Source organism: Hypomesus nipponensis, chromosome 1 (assembly GCF_054491055.1).
Source record: "Hypomesus nipponensis isolate SF chromosome 1, ASM5449105v1, whole genome shotgun sequence".
Classification (NCBI taxonomy): Eukaryota; Metazoa; Chordata; class Actinopteri; order Osmeriformes; family Osmeridae; genus Hypomesus; species Hypomesus nipponensis.
This window is the reverse complement of record NC_140361.1, coordinates 4890588-4908506: the sequence shown is the minus strand read 5'-3', so window position 1 is coordinate 4908506 and position 17919 is coordinate 4890588. Positions and strand designations below refer to the sequence as shown.

At 41.3% G+C, this 17919-nt stretch overlaps 2 protein-coding genes across 4 annotated transcripts in view; one reads left to right on the top strand and one right to left on the bottom strand.

Moving 5' to 3' along the window:
- The window catches only part of ppargc1b (peroxisome proliferator-activated receptor gamma, coactivator 1 beta), a 34199-nt gene extending 30013 nt beyond the window's left edge, over window positions 1–4186 (top strand). For both annotated transcript variants that reach the window (XM_084706505.1, XM_084706498.1), the window contains 2 exons: window positions 124–257; window positions 530–4186. In XM_084706505.1, coding sequence (XP_084562631.1) covers window positions 124–257; window positions 530–621 — 226 coding nt within the window. In that variant the 3' untranslated portion in view covers window positions 622–4186. The remainder of the gene's footprint in view (window positions 1–123; window positions 258–529) is intronic.
- Window positions 4187–6130: 1944 nt separating this feature from the next.
- On the bottom strand, window positions 6131–16326 carry pde6a (phosphodiesterase 6A, cGMP-specific, rod, alpha). 2 transcript variants are annotated; one of them, XM_084698983.1, is made up of 23 exons: window positions 16195–16326; window positions 15668–16012; window positions 14114–14266; window positions 13640–13729; window positions 13336–13476; window positions 13031–13105; window positions 12860–12924; window positions 12431–12497; window positions 11875–11922; window positions 11519–11668; window positions 10682–10825; window positions 10112–10177; window positions 9791–9937; window positions 9517–9624; window positions 9231–9340; window positions 8926–9013; window positions 8513–8613; window positions 8327–8434; window positions 7957–8020; window positions 7490–7564; window positions 6978–7061; window positions 6562–6730; window positions 6131–6401 (listed from the first exon to the last, which is right to left on the bottom strand). In XM_084698983.1, exons 1-23 carry the CDS (start codon window positions 16324–16326, stop codon window positions 6352–6354), a joined length of 2580 nt encoding a protein of 859 aa, XP_084555109.1. In that variant the 3' UTR covers window positions 6131–6351. The 2 variants fall into 2 exon arrangements, with proteins under 2 accessions (XP_084555109.1, XP_084555110.1); XM_084698984.1 differs by having other exon boundaries at window positions 6131–6392.
- Window positions 16327–17919: the final 1593 nt, after the last annotated feature.

Sequence of the window (17919 nt, the reverse complement as noted above, 5' to 3'; positions counted from 1 at the left end):
TAATAGATCATCTCATAGATGTGCATACTCTGCTCACCCAGTACTAATCATGTGCATTAATAGAAATATTCTGGTTATTTTCCTGTAAATCTGCTGGCGTCTAATGGTTCTCCCATCCTGCAGGGAGCGCTGTGGGGTGATAAAGATCCGGCAGGGGCCTGCAGGGCCCACACAGAGGCACAGGAGAGAATCACTCTTCCAAAACGGATTGAGCAACGGCCTGCGTAGAATCACCCGCAAACGCTACATCGATCTAGGTGAGGGAGAGCAGGCAGACAGCCCTGAAAGAGAGTCTTGGTACAAGGAAGGAATCTTAACTTACACAAAAATCAATACAGACAAATGATGAATGTGCGTAAAGTACAGATAATTAAGTGGTAGGAATGTTTAAACAAGCTTCTTCTTCTCTCTCTCTCTCTCTCTCTCTCTCTCTCTCTCTCTCTCTCTCTCTCTCTCTCTCTCCTCTCTCTCTCAATGAGTTTGACTGCCGGTGTCATCATGGTGGTGTGTGTTGGTTTTGCATCCCCAGATGAGGCGGGGCCAGGCCCAGTGAAGAGCAAATATGATGCCCTTGACTTTGACACCCTGTTGAAAGAGGCCCAGAAGAGCCTGCATCGCTGACCCCTCTTCCTACCTGCTCCCGCCTCGGGAACAGATGCCCCTCCTCTTCCTCAGTTTCTGACTGAGCTTAGGCCTCAAAACCTAGACGGAAACACCAAGGCACCTCTTAATGTTTACATATTTAACATTGGAATAAGAAATGGACCTTGTCATTTTCAACTGAGGATTCCTCTGCAAGGAAGCAGGGATCAGAAGGGAGAATGAAAACAAAACAGCAATGAAATAACCAGAAGAAGAATTTCTCTGAACAAACAAAAGCTGCTTCCTGTCTGTGTTCATGACATCATTGTCACAGCTATGTGAACAAACTGGTGGTCTAAAGACATGTGTAGCACACCTTGCTATCACTCTATTGGTTGTCGTGTAATGTGTGTCTGCGTTGTATCCCCTTGGTCACTATTGGTGGAAGCTACAAGCTGTGTTCGCCATGAGGTTGTGCTGTATGTGGTTATGAAAGACCTGCTTCATTTTAGCAAAATCTGTCAATGTTAAACACTGTGTGTGTTATGAAAATACCAGAAAAACAAAACATTTGACTTTAAAAAGTTTACAACAAAAAAATCATGTTTTGTAATTTTAGTGCTTCCTTGATTTAATCTATGCACACTAATGAGGTGAAGTCTCCTGCCCTTGACTGTTTCACACTCGGCCATGCCATTGGCTAAGCTGCTGACAGCACACGCTGCAACATCTATGATTGGCTCCCTCTGCAGCTCAGGAAGGAATTATTACTGAACGGGAATTGTAGAGCGACGTGTACGAAAGACAATTAAATTTGACATGGGGACTAAAATTAGGGAAGCATAGCATAACATATAGGGCCCATGGTAAATGGTTCACCAGCGATTTTCACCGTCAACTATTACACGCACACAATTAAGAACAACATAATTACAAACACATTCTGTCGTAGATATGTATTTGCGTAATGACTCTGAATAGGAAATGTACCGTGACCATGTCGTTCTGCTTCTCAAGTATGAAGGATTGCAGTTTGTGTCTGTGAAGCAGCATTAGCCAAGTGAGAGAGCCCCCAAACCTTTCAATGCCCACCCATACACTCGGTCTGACCATCGCACCCCATTAGAGAGGAAGATAATGCCGAAATGAGTGTAGAAACGTGATCTGGGCTAAGGTACTGTTCCAAGAGAGCATCTCTACCTCATATTCATCCCTCCTATATTTCTTTTGGGAACTCTCTCCCTCTTTGTTCATAGCTCCCCCGCTCAGTCCCTCAGTTTGGTTTCTAAAGTCTGCTTCTCTGGTGGATAAACGGTAGCTGGATCATCTTGGTTTTCCTAGCCGCGTGTACCAATTTGGCTGATTGTTTTTTGTGTCCAGTCTCGATGTGTGTTTTTGTGGGTCTGTTTGCTGTCCGTGTCTTGTGGTTAGGGCTGTCGTTGCCTTGGCTGAGGGGTGGGGGTGGGGGGTTCAATAGTATGATTCTTGATTTTTTTCAGGGACCCTATTCCCATGCCCCAGCCACCTCATGACTTTGCAGTTGAGCCCTAGTGTGTAGGCAAGGGGCTCCGTACCATCCTAGCTTTGGCAACCCTTTCCTTTTCTAACAAATTACCAAGCCCCCCTCTCTTTCTATAACTCTGTAATACACATGAAACTGAATGTTTACATCACTGGATTCTCCTTCAACTTTATTAGAACGCACACTAAGTACAAAGACGCCTTATTCAGTGTTGAAAGAGTAGCCTATCAAGATGCGTCTTCCCGGATAACCCTTTGAAGGTTACTGGAGTCATTTCCTGCTATACCGCATACTGATTGAAAAAAGATATATTCTCAAACGTTTAACCTAATCTCGAAAAGCTGAATGAGTTATTTGTGCTTAGTATGTTTACTATGAAAGTGAGAGAATGTGCTGGTTTACATAAAAAAAACGATATAATACATGTGTATAGCACTATGCCTTGTGTGAAGATGAAACGTGTTGTTGTCTCTGCAGTGATTTGTAGATGAAGGTGGCGGGTCCCAGGAATGCTAATCAGTCAAAACAAGGTGGAGTTTATAACACTGAAAGATGCAAGTTAGAATTTAAACAGGAAGAAAGGGAAATTACTTCATAAGTACAACACTGTTTTAAAAAGTATCCCTTTAGATATATTATGTATTAGAAGGCTCTATTTGTTTGTTTTCTAATCATTTTATATTTTTGATGAGTTTTGTTTTTTAAAGCAATTGAGATGCAATACATAAATCTTCGAGACAGCCTTTCTCAAAGATGGACGTGGTTATTTAAGTAGTTTATTGTTGAAAATATGACGGGGTAATCCTTGAAACAGATCCTGTACTGTAAAATATAAACTGCTGTAAAAACAAAGCATTAACATTACAGTAACACTGTGGTGAGTTATAACGTACATTAAAAACGTGTATCAAAAACAAAATAATATATAATAATAACAACATAATACTGTGCCCCTTGACTGAAATTTCAACCATTAAGACTAAGTATATTATTGTTATTGCAACATTTTGATGGTACCGGTACGCAAGTTGTTTAGACCTGATTGCTTCGGCAAACAAGTGTACAAATATATCAGACGTACAGTAATTTGTGAACACGTTTGTCTCAGAGTTCTGTGGAAGGGAAAGGAAACAATTGTTTTGTGATTTGAACCCTGTTGAAATATTTTCTGACTACTTGATGACTGTGTGGGTGCTTCCATCAGTAGAGTAAAATAACAACTGACCGAATCTCATTTGGAGAGCCTTAATGACACAATGAGAGGGATGATCAAAGCTAACTCTAGCTTTTACTATACTGTTTTGACTCTTTTCAAATCTAATGTGTTTTATCAATTACTGGTAAAGTAATTAAAAAGTTTTTCAATACAGCCATATTATAAAAAAAAGTATAAACATATATATACATATGAATATATATTTGTGTGTTCGTGTAGATATTTAGATGATTATATACTTTCTTATAGAAAACTTTGATGTTGACCATTTTCCTCAGTATTTTCAGAGCACTTCGAATGAACTGCTGTCAACCTTGATTTTGTAGATTGAGAGATCCAGATATCCAAATTATATATAAATAATTATATATAATAATTATTCCAAAGGGAAACCCTAGACAAAATGCAATACTTTCTTTCCACTCTTCCGAAATGGCAAGAAACAAACTTGAGAGGCAAAGTAGACCAAAAACCGACGATTTCATGTTGGCTTCAAATCAAAGCTTGAGAGCCTCGTCAGATTGAGTTTAGAGATGTCATAATTTAATCCCATGTCCCACTGAATCTCATGTGTTGTCTTTCATTTTGAAACTCACTACAATATTGAGTCACCCAATAGAAGTCCTTGCAATACTGGCCGTTCTCTGGTTTTGTTATTCTACTGGTTGGTCTTCACGACACTTTTCACAGTTCTTTGTGTGTCTATTTGTATCCCACTGGTAAATGAACTGAAAAATCAGAAAATCTGATCAAGGCGATGTGATGACATACAAGAGAAACATGCGGTGTCTGTAAACTGTCACAATCTTGAAAGATGTGAGTGATCTATGGTGGAAGCAATTTGACATTAAAGGGCATACGTTGTACATTTAGTTGCGTTTTTCATCGCTATAGGTTTTGTCAATTTACAACTAATGACTATCAGATTTACAAAATTATTTCCTTTTTTTTTTTTACTTAGTTTTTGGTAAATGGTAAATTCTGCTAGTAAGATTTTATATTTTTACATGGTTTTTTTATACACCACTTAGGTTTTATGTTTTTCTCTGTTTTGTGTTATTTCATCTTTGAAAATGTGGAGACAAACTGCATTTCAGTATTTTTTAATTGTTTAAATCTACTATATTTAATATAAAAAATATATATATACATATATATATATATATAGTTGAAATTATCTTGTTATAAATTATATTTTAATTCATGTAAATAGTTACAAATTAAAGACGATCGCTTCCTTTTAAACTGAGTACATTTCTCTTCAGAGATTGTTTACATCATTAAACAGTAGTTGTTTGTCATATAATGTAAAAAGTAAATATATTCATTGATTTGCCTCAAATAAAAAATAAAATCCTCATGTACATTCTGAAGTGTCATTTACTGATATATAATACCCAGGATAATAATAATAATGTATTTATTTACAAGATGCTTTTATCCAAAGCAACATGCAGGAGGAAACTTGAATCTGCAACCTCTTGATCTGCTTTTAAATGCTCTACCACTGAGCTATACCTCGGGAGTCACCAGAACAAGACTAGTGAATCATGTTCACAGCTAGTTTGATTGATGTATCAGTGATTGAAAAGAGGAATAATGTTTATGCTTCCATATTGTTAAAACTATTTTTAAAAAGCTAGATAAAAAAAAACACGCTATTTATTCAGTGATTTTGGCCACACGGCCAGCTCTAGGAAGTGGAGGTTAAAAGTAAACAGGATGCCAAGCTAAATTAGGAGTTTCATACAGTAACAAAGTTTCAATTCACCTTTATAGTGTGTATTGTATGTAGATTCATAGATTTTCATGACGGCATTTCATTAATATGATTTATTTCCACTCGTCTGTGATTGGATGATAATCATTAACTGTGTATTTCAGCTGCACTGTAGTCCATGTGAGTAAAGGGATTACAGGACAGTGCGTACTGCAGCATCCGCAGCCTTGGTTAATGTCTCATTGCACAACTATACTAACAGGGCATTATCTACTGCAGTTTTCAGTGTCTCTCCATACATTAGCCTTTGCCTTCTACATCTTCTCATTATTGCAGCCGTTTTTGACTCAAGCCTCTTTTCACTGCAGCCTCTTTTGACTGAAGCCTCTTCTCGCTGCAGCCTTCTCTTGCTGCAGCCAATCTTTACTGCAGCCTCTCTTCACTGCAGATTCTCCCTACTGCAGCCTCTCCTCACTGCATCCCCTGCCCTAGCGTCGTCAGAGCTGAACAAGCATGGCAGAGCAACATACCCATGTATGGCAATCCTGACAGGAGCGTGACGTCACAGAGGACCCGGGCAGCATCACAAGCCCCCACGCGCTGTTGACGTGTACAGTGCGTGCGTGTGACTGTAAAGGATGTAGGGTATGTGTGACGCGCTCCACTAAGGCTCTTCCACCAATCCAATCCTCCACTGCCAATCACCTTTCATTCTCCCCGCTCAAATAGGTCACTTCTCCCCCGTAGCGGCGCTCTGTGTTGTGTAACATCATGTATGGTTCCTCTGGGATGCCAAGCACACATTCTGGCTCAGAGACACACACACATAACGTGAGCTCTTTTTACCTCGCTTACACACCATCCTGAGGGCAGATGTTGCAAGTATTCTGGTTGCAATTCCTTGTTCAGGTTGATCGTATCCTTATAAGATAGGGTTGTACATTTGTCTTTCTACTTTGATAAATATGTCTGTCCTTTTTTACAGTCTAAAACACATTTACTAATGATGCTCAGGGATACACTTCAGCCAATACATTTTCTTACAGGAGGGATTGGTAAAAACCATTTAATATTCTTTACATCATTTACAAGCAGTTATATTGTACTGCAATGTACTCAAGACGAGATTAACGCAATATAGAGATTGAGACTTGAAAGATTTGACAGAATTTCATCTTTCCTACGACACTGACTAGGCTTTGCTTGACATCAGGCAACTAGTGCACCCGTGTGCAGTAGGTTTAGCTCATGTACCCATTCTGACACAACCTCGTCAATCCAGCAGTGTCTACCAACAAGCAGGCTGTTTCTCTAGTTTATGACGCAGGTCTTGGACTGTGAAGAAGCCTGGGCTGCACTCGCTGTAGACAAGAGGGAGAAAAGGCTGCAGAGTTAATATGTGACCGTTTGTGCATGCTTTGGTTGTATATGCGTAGCATCCTTTTCAGCTAAATGAACAGCAACAACGCCCTCTGTGGTCAGGAAGGGGAGCGTGCATGCCTGTGGGAAGGGCTGCCATACCTTGTTTGGCTGCCATGGCTGCAGTGGCGGCCTCCTCCTTAGCCTTCTTGGCCTCTTCCAGGACAGCCAGCTTGGCCTCGTGTTCCTCCTTCAGGGCGTTCCACTCCTTCCGGTTGTTCAGCAGGCGGTCCAGCATGGGCGTGATTTGCTCGTGGAAACGAGAGAACTCCTTGAAGGATAAAAGGGAGGGAAGTGGTGCAGGGATGAAGGGATTAATGATTCAGATCAGTTAGTTCGATACAATGTGCAAATCAAAGCAATTTTGATGAAAGGGAAGCAAGCTAAATTGGAGGGAGATGAAGGAAGGGTAGGCTGACTTAATTCACTACCGCGGTCTGCCATGATTAAGTTACCGTTGACAGTTAATGCAGTGAATGGTCAGCGAAGAATGCTTGAGTGTGCTGTCTTTGACTCACCTTGTAGACAAAAGCGCACACAAAGTCAATGAAACCACATTGCAGCTTGGGAAGGTCCGCTGATTTGTTCCTGTCCATCATGGGCTAGGAAAGAACAGGAAACACAATCGCATGTTCAAAACACGCTCTCTGTCCCCCTCATGGCAAACTATTGTTTCATCAAATGTGGCAAGCAGGCTATATCTCAGAGTTATAAAATCCAGTATTTCTGGTGTAAAATTATACATCTGTGTCACCGATCCAAGGACCAGTATATTGACCTAGTTTTAGACTTGGACTAAAACTTAAGCAGTTCACCGTGAGTCAAGAGACCAGTAATATTACATTTTTAAAATCCTCACTACAGTCCTACTCAATCAGATAGAGCTACGCAGTCTGAGACATGTGAGTCTAGAAAGTTCAGTCCAGATGTAGGCTAAAGAAGACAACCAGCACCAGGTGTAGGCTACATGACCACCTCACAAAGACCTCTCCTCCCCCCTCTCTATCTCATCCCATCTCTCCCCTCTCACAATGGGTTGCTGCTCCAGCACTGTTCTCTCCAAGTCACCCTGCTCCCAGAACTCTGCAGCCACCGACAGCGCCACCTGCAGGACAACAGAGGAATAGTCATCGCACGCGAAATACAGTTCCTTGGTTATTGTCAGTGATTAGCACTGACCTACCTCACCTGATTAAGTACAAATTGACACAGTGTTGACAAAACGTACTTAATACTTGCTCATTTATGTTTCTCAAAGCACTTTTCGCATGCAGCCTAAATGTGTCTGTCTGCGACCACGGACAACCTCACAGTGATAGCGGCTGGCACATCACGTGGTAATCAACTCATTTAGATATTTCGAAACATTCTGAATCAAGGGAGAGATCATGCCTTTCATTTACGTAGCAGAGGAAACTACTACATTCCTGACTACATTCCTGCCATTCCTTGACAGTGGGGATGTACTTGCAGCAGCTGCTATTTCTTATACAGTACCTTGCTCTGGATCTCCCAAGGCTTGGCGATAGCTGAGAGATCGCAAGCCGTCATCATCATTGCCCTGAAAAACATGTAGAAAACCGACTGAAGGTCTAGGCCCAAACAGACCTTCACCATGCTGATTGTACTTCTTGTAACGACTGCAGAATTGAAAGACTTTGCTCTTGGGTGCATGGTAAGATACTAACAAATTCCTACGTGTAAGTCAGTTTGATTCTTGGCAGTGGTTGTTTGTTCCATCTGTAACCCTAACTCAAACGTCCCTTTTGAGTCCATAGAGCATCCACTGTGACTGTGGTCAAACTAAGTGAGAAACTTCTGTACATTACAATCGGTGTTTAAGCTCATCTTGTGTGTCAGGACCTACATCACAATCTCCTTGCGAGTCGTCTCCAGCATCATGTATTTAGTCCAGTCGTTCCAGTTTTCATATGTTTTGGATTGGTCCACAATCTTCTGGAACATCGTTCTCTTTCTACAATTGAGAAAGATAAAGGAATGTTTATCTCCTGCCAGTCTACCTTATGAATTAAGATCCATTTATACTACTAACTTGAAGTAGAGAGCCAGGTCAGTAGCAATGATAGCTATGTCCATCAAGTGGATGACCAGGTCATGTTGACGACGACTCAGATTCTGGTAAATATTCAAGCCCTGGAAGAAATTAAGTGTTCATATAATATTATCTAAATGATTGTTGAATCTGCTTGATTTAAGTTTACATTTAGTCATTCAGCAGACGCTCTTATCCTGAGCGACTGACAGAAAGTAAAGGGACATTCCCCCCGAGGCAAGCAGGGTGAAGTGCCTTGCCCAAGGACACAACCTCATTTGACATGGTGGGGAGTCGATTCAGCAACCTTCTGATTACTAGCCCGACTCCCTCACCGCTCAGCCATCTGACTCCTTAATTTAGCAGCGATAACCCCCCAAAATAACGTCTTGACAATGGACGTGTCTGTAAACCTCGTCTCTCAGCAGGGTCTTCCCAGTCTCCAGATGGTGTCTCTCTAGGATGGAGGAGCCATGCAGCTTAGCCAGAGGGTTGCCAGACCTGAGACACACAGCCGAGGGAAGTGCGGAACGATAGATTACCATATAACTGGATTTTCTTTTTTTTACATAGTCAATAAAAATTCTTTACTATATCTGTTTACAACGGTACCATTCTATTTAACCCTCACTTAAATGCAAAATGTATTCGTGCAAACCAGCAAACATCAACGTCTCATTCGAGAGATTATTGACCGGATCGTGGTCTCTAGCCTTACTTCATCTGGTAGAGGTTGTTGGTGCCTCGGTGGTCTATGTCATGGCAGAACCCTGCAGTCACCATGGCCATGGTCTCCAGGTCAGTGTAGTAACGCTTCAGGTCACCTGTCTAAGGAAGTTTAGAGACGACGTTGGTTCGAGAAATGCTACCTGTCTGAACAATTCTAATGAGAATTTTAAAATGTGAGTTCTCTAAAATATGAAAGGAACGATCCATTAACTCGGAGGAAACTATTGTGCATGTGCCATCTACTATTGTAGACGTATGGGTGGCAAGCTACTGACCATAAGTAAGGTGAACATGGTCTGCCCCACATTGAAGCCGTGTCTCCAGTTGTGGTAGGTGATCTTCCTGTAGCCCTTGCTGAGGGAGTAAATAAATCTCACCAGAGTCTGAAAGAAACAGGGAAAATGTATTGTGATAATGCCAATACCAAAAATGGATATGGTTCATGTTACTGCAATGTCTTAAAATGATTACTTGTTCAATACTGCTGGTCATATAAAGGTAAGACAAATCTGTGTGTGTCAGTGTTTGATAAGCAGGAGACTGTCTTACCTCTCGAGGGATGTGAAACTTATCCACCACTCCCAACTCATAATACATTTTAATGCCGCACTTGACCAGATCCAGCTCACTGTGGTCAAAGTCACAGAAGTGAAACTCGAAGATCTCGGATTTCTTGGAGTTGGGGAGCACCTCAGACTGAAGGAGGAGAGACAGGTCACATGTTTAGTAAGTTAAAGAGAAATAAGACTATGAATGTTTCGTAGTAAGACCCGAACGTTAAGAGCGACTGGGAATGAAGCAGGATGTGAACGATCGTTTTTTTACTTGTTATGATTGTTCAGGATATAGCATCAAATGACAGTTGGTTACCAGGATTTCTTCAAGCTCCTCCTCTTCACATTCATGCGGCTCCTTGCCCCATCTCTCCCGAGTATTCTGTGAAATTCAACACATTATGGCGTGTACACTTTGAGGTGGCAAATGTAAATGCTGGCAAAGAAATAGTGATGTGAGTCATGCATCACCAACAAATAATATTTAATGTGACTATTTACACAGGCTGTCAACACATCAATTATCATGCCAACACATTTCAATTACCAGTCCCATTACTGCCTTAAAAAGTAGGCATAAATTGCCAGTGAGTATTGGATCTCCACAATATGGAGGTTCTTCCAAATTGTATTCAAATTCAATGAGTTCTGTGGGAAATGTTACTTTTAACTAGTTATTTTAGAGGCCTTTTGCTTTTTCGAGGGTCAAAAATCCCTTTAAACTATGATACATTTGTTTAATATGTTCCAGCACTGGTGCTGATAGATATATTTGTTTGTGGCTGCAAAGGTTTAACTATAATGTAAAAACATCATGCAAGAAGTTAGATCTGTCTTGATTTGAATAAACCATTGTTGCACATTATAGGATATCTACTTTACTCACCAAGACATCCTGTATCTCGTCTTTTCTGCACTTGATATGGTAGAGAACCATGTCCTGGAAGATGTCTTTCCTGTTTTCAAGCTTGTTCATCTTATCATAGGTGTCTGTATTCAGGACCGACCATCCCAGGAACTGGGTGAGAGACTAGAGCATCCACAGACATTGAGAGATGAAAGTGTGTGTGTGGGAGATGAAGGTGTGTGTGTGTGTGTGTGTGTGTGTGTGTGTGTGTGTGTGTGTGTGTGTGTGTGTGTGTGTGTGTGTGTGTGTGTGTGTGTGAAGGAGGGGAGAGGGCCCGACAGAGACAAGAACAGAGAGACAAGGTGAATATTTTATCAGTTATGAGTGAACTGCATCTAAAGAACATGCAATATTCTAACACTGACTGGAAAGGCAGAGTGCAACCAAAGGTGTAAATGTTTAAAATGCTCCAATCACTTTTGGAGACATCTTGAGCATTCTGCAGTTAGAAAAAGTAGAAAAAGAGTCAAGATATCTAGTGGCTAATCAATGGTAATTCATTGTGAAAAATATGTCTTTGTTCATTTTCAACCTAGTTTCCCTTTTAGCTAACACTGCTGATTTAGGCAAAAAGTTAAGACCCTACACCAAAATGGTTCTCCCAGCAACATAGTCCTCAAGGTGCCACCAAAAAAGAAACCTACATTTCCAGTTACCAGGAATTGTGTGCAGGCACACTTTATTAGTGAAACAGTAACTGTGCTCTCTCTCTCTCTCTCTCTCTCTCTCTCTCTCTCCCCCCCCCTCTCTCTCTCTCCCTCTCTCTCTCTCTTTCTCTCTATTTCTCTCTCTTATATACACAGTCCTTCAAAGTACCTCCATTAATGTTTCATCCATTTCATCGAACGGCTTCCCATCTTTCCTGTTATAGAAGGTGGCCACACCCACAATCTCTTCTTTCTTATTGACGATAGGAAGTGAAAGGACGTTCTTGATGGTCCAGCCACTGGCGTCTAGAGGTTCTTTCTGGAGGAAGAATAGAATAGAATACAAATCAACAGAACAGACTAGAACAAAGTTTGCCTTTTATTATTTTCAACCTATCATTAGTATTAACATTTTAAAATGTTGTCTGACAACAGCATTGTTAAATTGCTGCCATTGAAGGGTTGGACTATTACTATAATTCAAATGAGTTCAAACATTGAGAAACTCATGGTTGATGATCTTACTTGGAAGTTGAAGAATTCATCTTGGCCTGCGTTCATAATGTTACAGATCTAAAAGAGGAGAAAGACAGGAGAGGAAAAGAGATAATCCAGATAAACACAGTGTGGATGATCAGTCTGAGTGGACACGTCCCCGTTCGCCTTCAGAACATTCTCAATGTATCGGGCCGCAGGCTTTACAAGCACTCAGAAGCGTTCCACAGGGATGCTGAACAAAGTTACTCCAAGCTTAACACAGTTGTCAAGTTGGCTAGTGGTGGATGAGATGCTTGCTCATACGTGTGCATGGAGATGCTTGCTCATACGTGTGCATGGAGATGCTTGCTCATACGTGTGCATGTAGATGTTTGCTCATACGTGTGCATGGAGATGCTTGCTCATACGTGTGCATGGAGATGCTTGCTCATACGTGTGCATGTAGATGTTTGCTCATACGTGTGCATGGAGATGCTTGCTCATATGTGTGCATGGAGATGCTTGCTCATACGTGTGCATGGAGATGCTTGCTCATACGTGTGCATGTAGATGTTTGCTCATACGTGTGCATGGAGATGCTCACCAGCCCGTTCTCGGCCACGTACGTGGGCAGGCCGCTGGCCAGGGCCCAGTGGTCTGGTGTAGGGCCCCTGAGAGGAGTCATAGAGAGCCACAATGATTAATACATTTACATTTTACATTTAGTCATTTAGCAGACGCTCTTATCCAGAGCGACTTACAGTAAGTACAGGGACCCCCCGAGGCAAGTAGGGTGAAGTGCCTTGCCCAAGGACACAACGTCATTTGGCACGGCTGGGAATCAATCCAGCAACCTTCTGATTACTAGCCCGACTCCCTCACCGCTCAGCCATCTGACTCCTATCACCATGCATACTATAGTATACATCTATATACAGGACCTCGCAGAGGTATCACCCTTTTCACTCTGTTTCTGTTTTGTAGTCCTCGGTGACACTGTGGACTACAAGCATGGAGGCAGGTTGGAACTCACGGTATGACTTTGATGTCCTCCTTGCCATGTAGAATGTAGTCAATTACTTTGTAGAAGATCACTTCCTAGAAGGACATGGGTTAGGTGTCAGAGTTAGTCTGTGCACAAGCTAATATTGTGACACGTATCAACTGATCTGTACAGGTCTTTTATTGTTAAAGTGGAACTCACTCTGCCATCAGGAGTCTTGGGCCCATCGTAGGGGGGGACCTCTCCCATCAACACAGGCCAGAGGTCAAAGAATTCCTGAAATGCACAGATACTTGAAATATGGACCCAACCAAGTTTCAATTTCAGTCGTTAAAATGTCATGATTAGTTTGCTCTTTGAGCCATTTGACATGCTATGGTATTTTGATGATGATTTACAGGTGCAAACAATTATACATCTGCTTAAAACAGAAAGTGTTTTAGTACTAGGTTGTTTCAGCCCATATAAACATGCCTAACAGGAGCTCTGTCAGAGGTTGCACATACCTTGGTCTTGGTCATATCAAGTAACCCCACGGAGTAGCGATCGCAGTTGAGAAAAGCTCTGACAGTGTAGAGAGCTTTGTGAAACTGTCTCTCAATGTCTGTCAGCTCCTCAAACACCTTGCTGGCCGACCACAGCAGAACCTGCAGCACAGAAGTTCACAGACAAGCACAGGCTTGAGGTAGCGGAAACCATTAAGAACACATAGCCCGCATTCAAGCACAAGTGAATTTTTAACGACAAAACTGCTCGGAATTGAGCTTCTCAGCTACAGTGGAAGGTGTCTGTAAAAAGCACTTATCTCACCTGTCCCCTTCTGGTCTCGCAGTTGTGCAGGTAGCTCAAATGAAATACTCTCAGTACCAGGTTGGCAAAGTTCAAGTACTTTTTTAAAGTCTGAAAAAAAAAAGAGATTTCCAAAGATTGTCACACTGCACTATCGCTTTACTTCACTCGTTCCCCCCAAAAAGAGGACATTTTGCACTTGAATGAAGACTTAAGCTTTGACATCTGTGAAAAAGCTATCTGCTGAGATTATGAGAAAAAACACACAAACACTACATAGTATGTACTGAAAACAGTACAGCAATGAACACCTGTTCAGGTACCAAATGTATCAGCTTACCGTCTTTCATAGTATTTGCAACGAGTGACTAAAACTCAAACCACTGTGGTGTGTGGTACGTACCCTCATGTAGCGCTAAACATTTCTAGTCTTCTAAATAATGACAGTTTAACTGGGTGGGAATGGCAGGCAGTGGGAAGCTGGTTGGGAGTTACCTCCTCGTCCTTTGCCGTGAAGTGGGGTCCATCTAGTTTGTTGACGGCCATCATGACTGCCACCATGTCTTTGCCATTCATAATGGGAGCAGCCAGAATGTTCTTGGTGCTGTACTCGGTCAAGGTGTCCACAAATTCACTGAAGTGAGGGCTCTGACGGATAATGATAGAGGTAGATATTACATATCTTCAAAGTGAATCTCAAAGGACCTACACATTTGGCTGCTTATTACTTTTTTTTTCTATTACCGGACAACACTCAAATGATCCTCTCAAAGGGAAATAATTATTCTCTGTACTGATGGTCTATCAAATGTATAACAAGAGTGTAGTCCTTGGTAAGTAAAGGCAAACCAGAAGTACAAGCCATCCTTATTTTTGGAACATTGCAATCGAAAAGGTTAAGTCAAAACAGGTTTCATAATCTCCAACATCTGTCAGAAAAGAAACTGCCAAAAGCTTCTCCTGCTTCTGACCCTAGACCCTACTGCATCATTTTCATGAGCAAAAGAAGGATGATTGCCCGAAACCTTTCTGCACCATGGTGAGAGAACCAGTCACAGAACCTGAAGTGCGGGCCTGAATGTTATATTCTAGATTTCTGTCCGATATGCAATGCTAGGATTAATGGTCAATTGGTTTCTAGATAAAACAGAGAACACTGAAAGTAAACTACTCAACTATAGAACAAACAAAATGTGTTGAGGTAGTGAAAATGGCTTTAGAGCCATGACCTTTAAAAATAATCCCGGATCGCTCTAATTCGAATCAGATTATCAGGCTTTATCCCCAGCCAGTGAAGCAACACCTAGTGTAGCAATCCATATATGGCTGGGGGGAGGGGAACTACCCGCTGGTAAATTGCACAGTGAACTGTACCTACCCCACACACACAAATCCACTGGAATGCTGGCTACCACATCTCTATCACTCTTTTAGTATGTGTCTGACAATTTCCATACCAAAATAGCATTTGAATGAGTTTCTTGATCTTGCCTGGCTGTAAATATGATGTTTAAAGAGTGTAATTGCAGACTGATGAATTCAGCCTGTTTGAATACCTTAAAATTCTACCAGAGGAAATGTCATTCACTGTAAACTTTGAAGCTACAATGAACAGTGATGACTATTCGTGGAGAATGAGGAATTTCATAATAAAAATGCTCAAATAAGACCTACAGTTAATTATAAATAAGAGAAAGAAATCATGTCAGATACACTTTTGAGGAATCACTGACACAGAATGGAACTCTGCTGCCCTCCATTGGCAGCAGAGTTCCTACATTGTTTGTTCTACTAAGTAGTACATTGTTTGTTCTACTAAGTAGTACATTGTTTGTACTACTAAGTAGTACATTGTTTGTACTACTTGAACATTCTGCTGACCATACAATATCAGTTAAAAAGTCTGTTTCACAAATCACGCCGATACCCCTGCTTTACAGAGACACATGCACACAGATTTAAACTCACACATGATGCCCGCGGTGCTACCTAACTCTCGCTCCCAAAAGTGACCCCTTGAGATGACACCCCCCCTCCCCCTTCTTCTACCTCAGAGACAACAGGCACGTTGATCATCTTTTTGGTCGTGGCCACATGACCCAAGATGCCCGTGTCCAGAGGGTAGACGATCTCGCTGTCAGGCTGCACCAGACAGTCGTCGAAGGAGGAGCTCTTGTCCACGTTGAAGAGCCTGGTCGCCAGTTCGGCCGTGCCGTTTCGTTGCCGGTACATGAAGAGGCTCATCTTGTCCGAGCGCAACATGAAGGAGAGGTGCTTCATCAGGTTGAAGATAGCCCTCTCCATCTGCACGTTGTCCTGGATGTCCCTCATCAGGTCAAACATGATGTCACTCTCCTCCACTGCACTCAGCTCATGGAAACGACTCATATCAACCTAATGCATGGATCAAATACCGAGATAAAGTGTGCGATTAAATAACAGTTTGTTATGTGAAGATAAATCAGACTTACATTTCTACACTTTGATCCAAACATTGCATTGTAGATGCACCAAAGAGACTAATCAAGTTCTTCAGATACATCCTACATAATGTATGATTCATTCATAATACCTACCCCCAACTTCTTATCGTTTGACAACAAGTCCGAGATGACCTTGGGGCGGAATGTCTTGTCGTAGTACTGCTTGGCAAAAGCTGGGTTGCTATCCAAAAACTTCTGAGCCACATCTTTGTCCACAGCTGCCATGGTTACAGGCAGAACAGACAGAAGGTGTTTGACTGTGTTTCTCTTGGTCTCTAGCCTCAGAGCTGGTGCTGTGTTCAGTTTACTGTCTGTTCAGACCTATCGGTCTCCACGTACTGGAGGAGGCTGAGAGACAACAGGGATTATCAGGATAGTTTGAAATGGACATGCGTGTTGCTAATCTCGTATTAGACATTGGGATTATGATATTCCCACATGATTACACCTGGAGTGTTTAAAAAAAAAAAGTTTTTGATAGTGGGTTAGTATATAAATGTAGATATAAGACTGCCTACTATTTTAAAGTCTGAAATATAAAATTAAAAATTATTGTGTAGTGTGATCATGAATGTATATTTCTCCTTAACTCGCTAAATTATCCACAGAATGTCAAATTTTATAATATATTTGATTCCTGTACTTTGCCGCAAGCTTGAAGCAGTTTGCAAAAACTGAACACTGTTACTGTTAGCTATTTGCATTTTGCTTTCTGAAGTAAAGAAGTTGGACCCATTGTGCATGCCAGACACTAGTCTTATACTAATCTACAACAGGTGATGTAGGTGTTTTCATGTTTCACTAGAAAACCAAGCCAGTAAATTTCAGCTCGATCAGTAAAACCATTGAAGAACTGTAGCATTGTGTTATCTTACAGTCGTCCTTTAACACATTTTATTTCTGAGAAATGAAGAAGTGACAAAGGAGGTAACACAAAAATAGATTCTCTTCTCTTTTACTGCTTTCTTTTAAATTACAATCATCACATTTTCTGTTGTTGTAAATTATCCGGAGCTTCAATCAAACGTTGAAATGTTAGTTCAAATGTAGGCATAAAAACAGCAGCTGCAGGGCTCAGTCCCAAGCAGGCCATGCAGAGGTCCACAGCCCCAATCTGTCATGAAAAGCTCACCAGCTACAGCTAGCATGCTAAACAGATGGGTGACCGGTACAGATGCATATTGCACTCTTTTGTAATGGCTGCCTGTTGACACAAACTTGAAGCGGAACCCTTTAAAACACTTCCTCTTCTCTGCATGAGACCTGATTGACATCAGGGTTAGGGATTTTGCTGGGCTACAACGACTCGCAGAGGATCAATATGTTAATTCTTTAACAGTCCCTTTGCCTCATTTTGTGGATGAAGCGTGTCAGTCAGCTGTGATGTCCATCAGGTCAAAGTGAGGCTGTTTGTAGAGAGAGATGGAAGTGGTGCTTCTGCTGTTTCTGCTGGCGGGAGCGTCTCATGGTAAGATGCTTACAGCTCTACACTTTGAGACTTTTTTTCCAGAAGATTAACAGAATCATGCTTCAGTATGTAACAATACAACTTAGCTAGAACAGAGAAGAACGCAGAGTTGAATCTGTTAGACATTAGTGGAAACACTTTAGAACCAGGTGTTTGTAATGTGTTAGTTAATGTGTAATACATCCTAACGCAAATGTCATCTTTTGACATCTCTATCCCTAACACAGGGTAATCATGACCAGAGGAATATGATAATTCAAACAATGAACATTATAAATAGTATTGTGTGGTTTTCATTTAACATTTGTAAAGTAATATTTGTAATAACAATGTAATACAACATAATACAA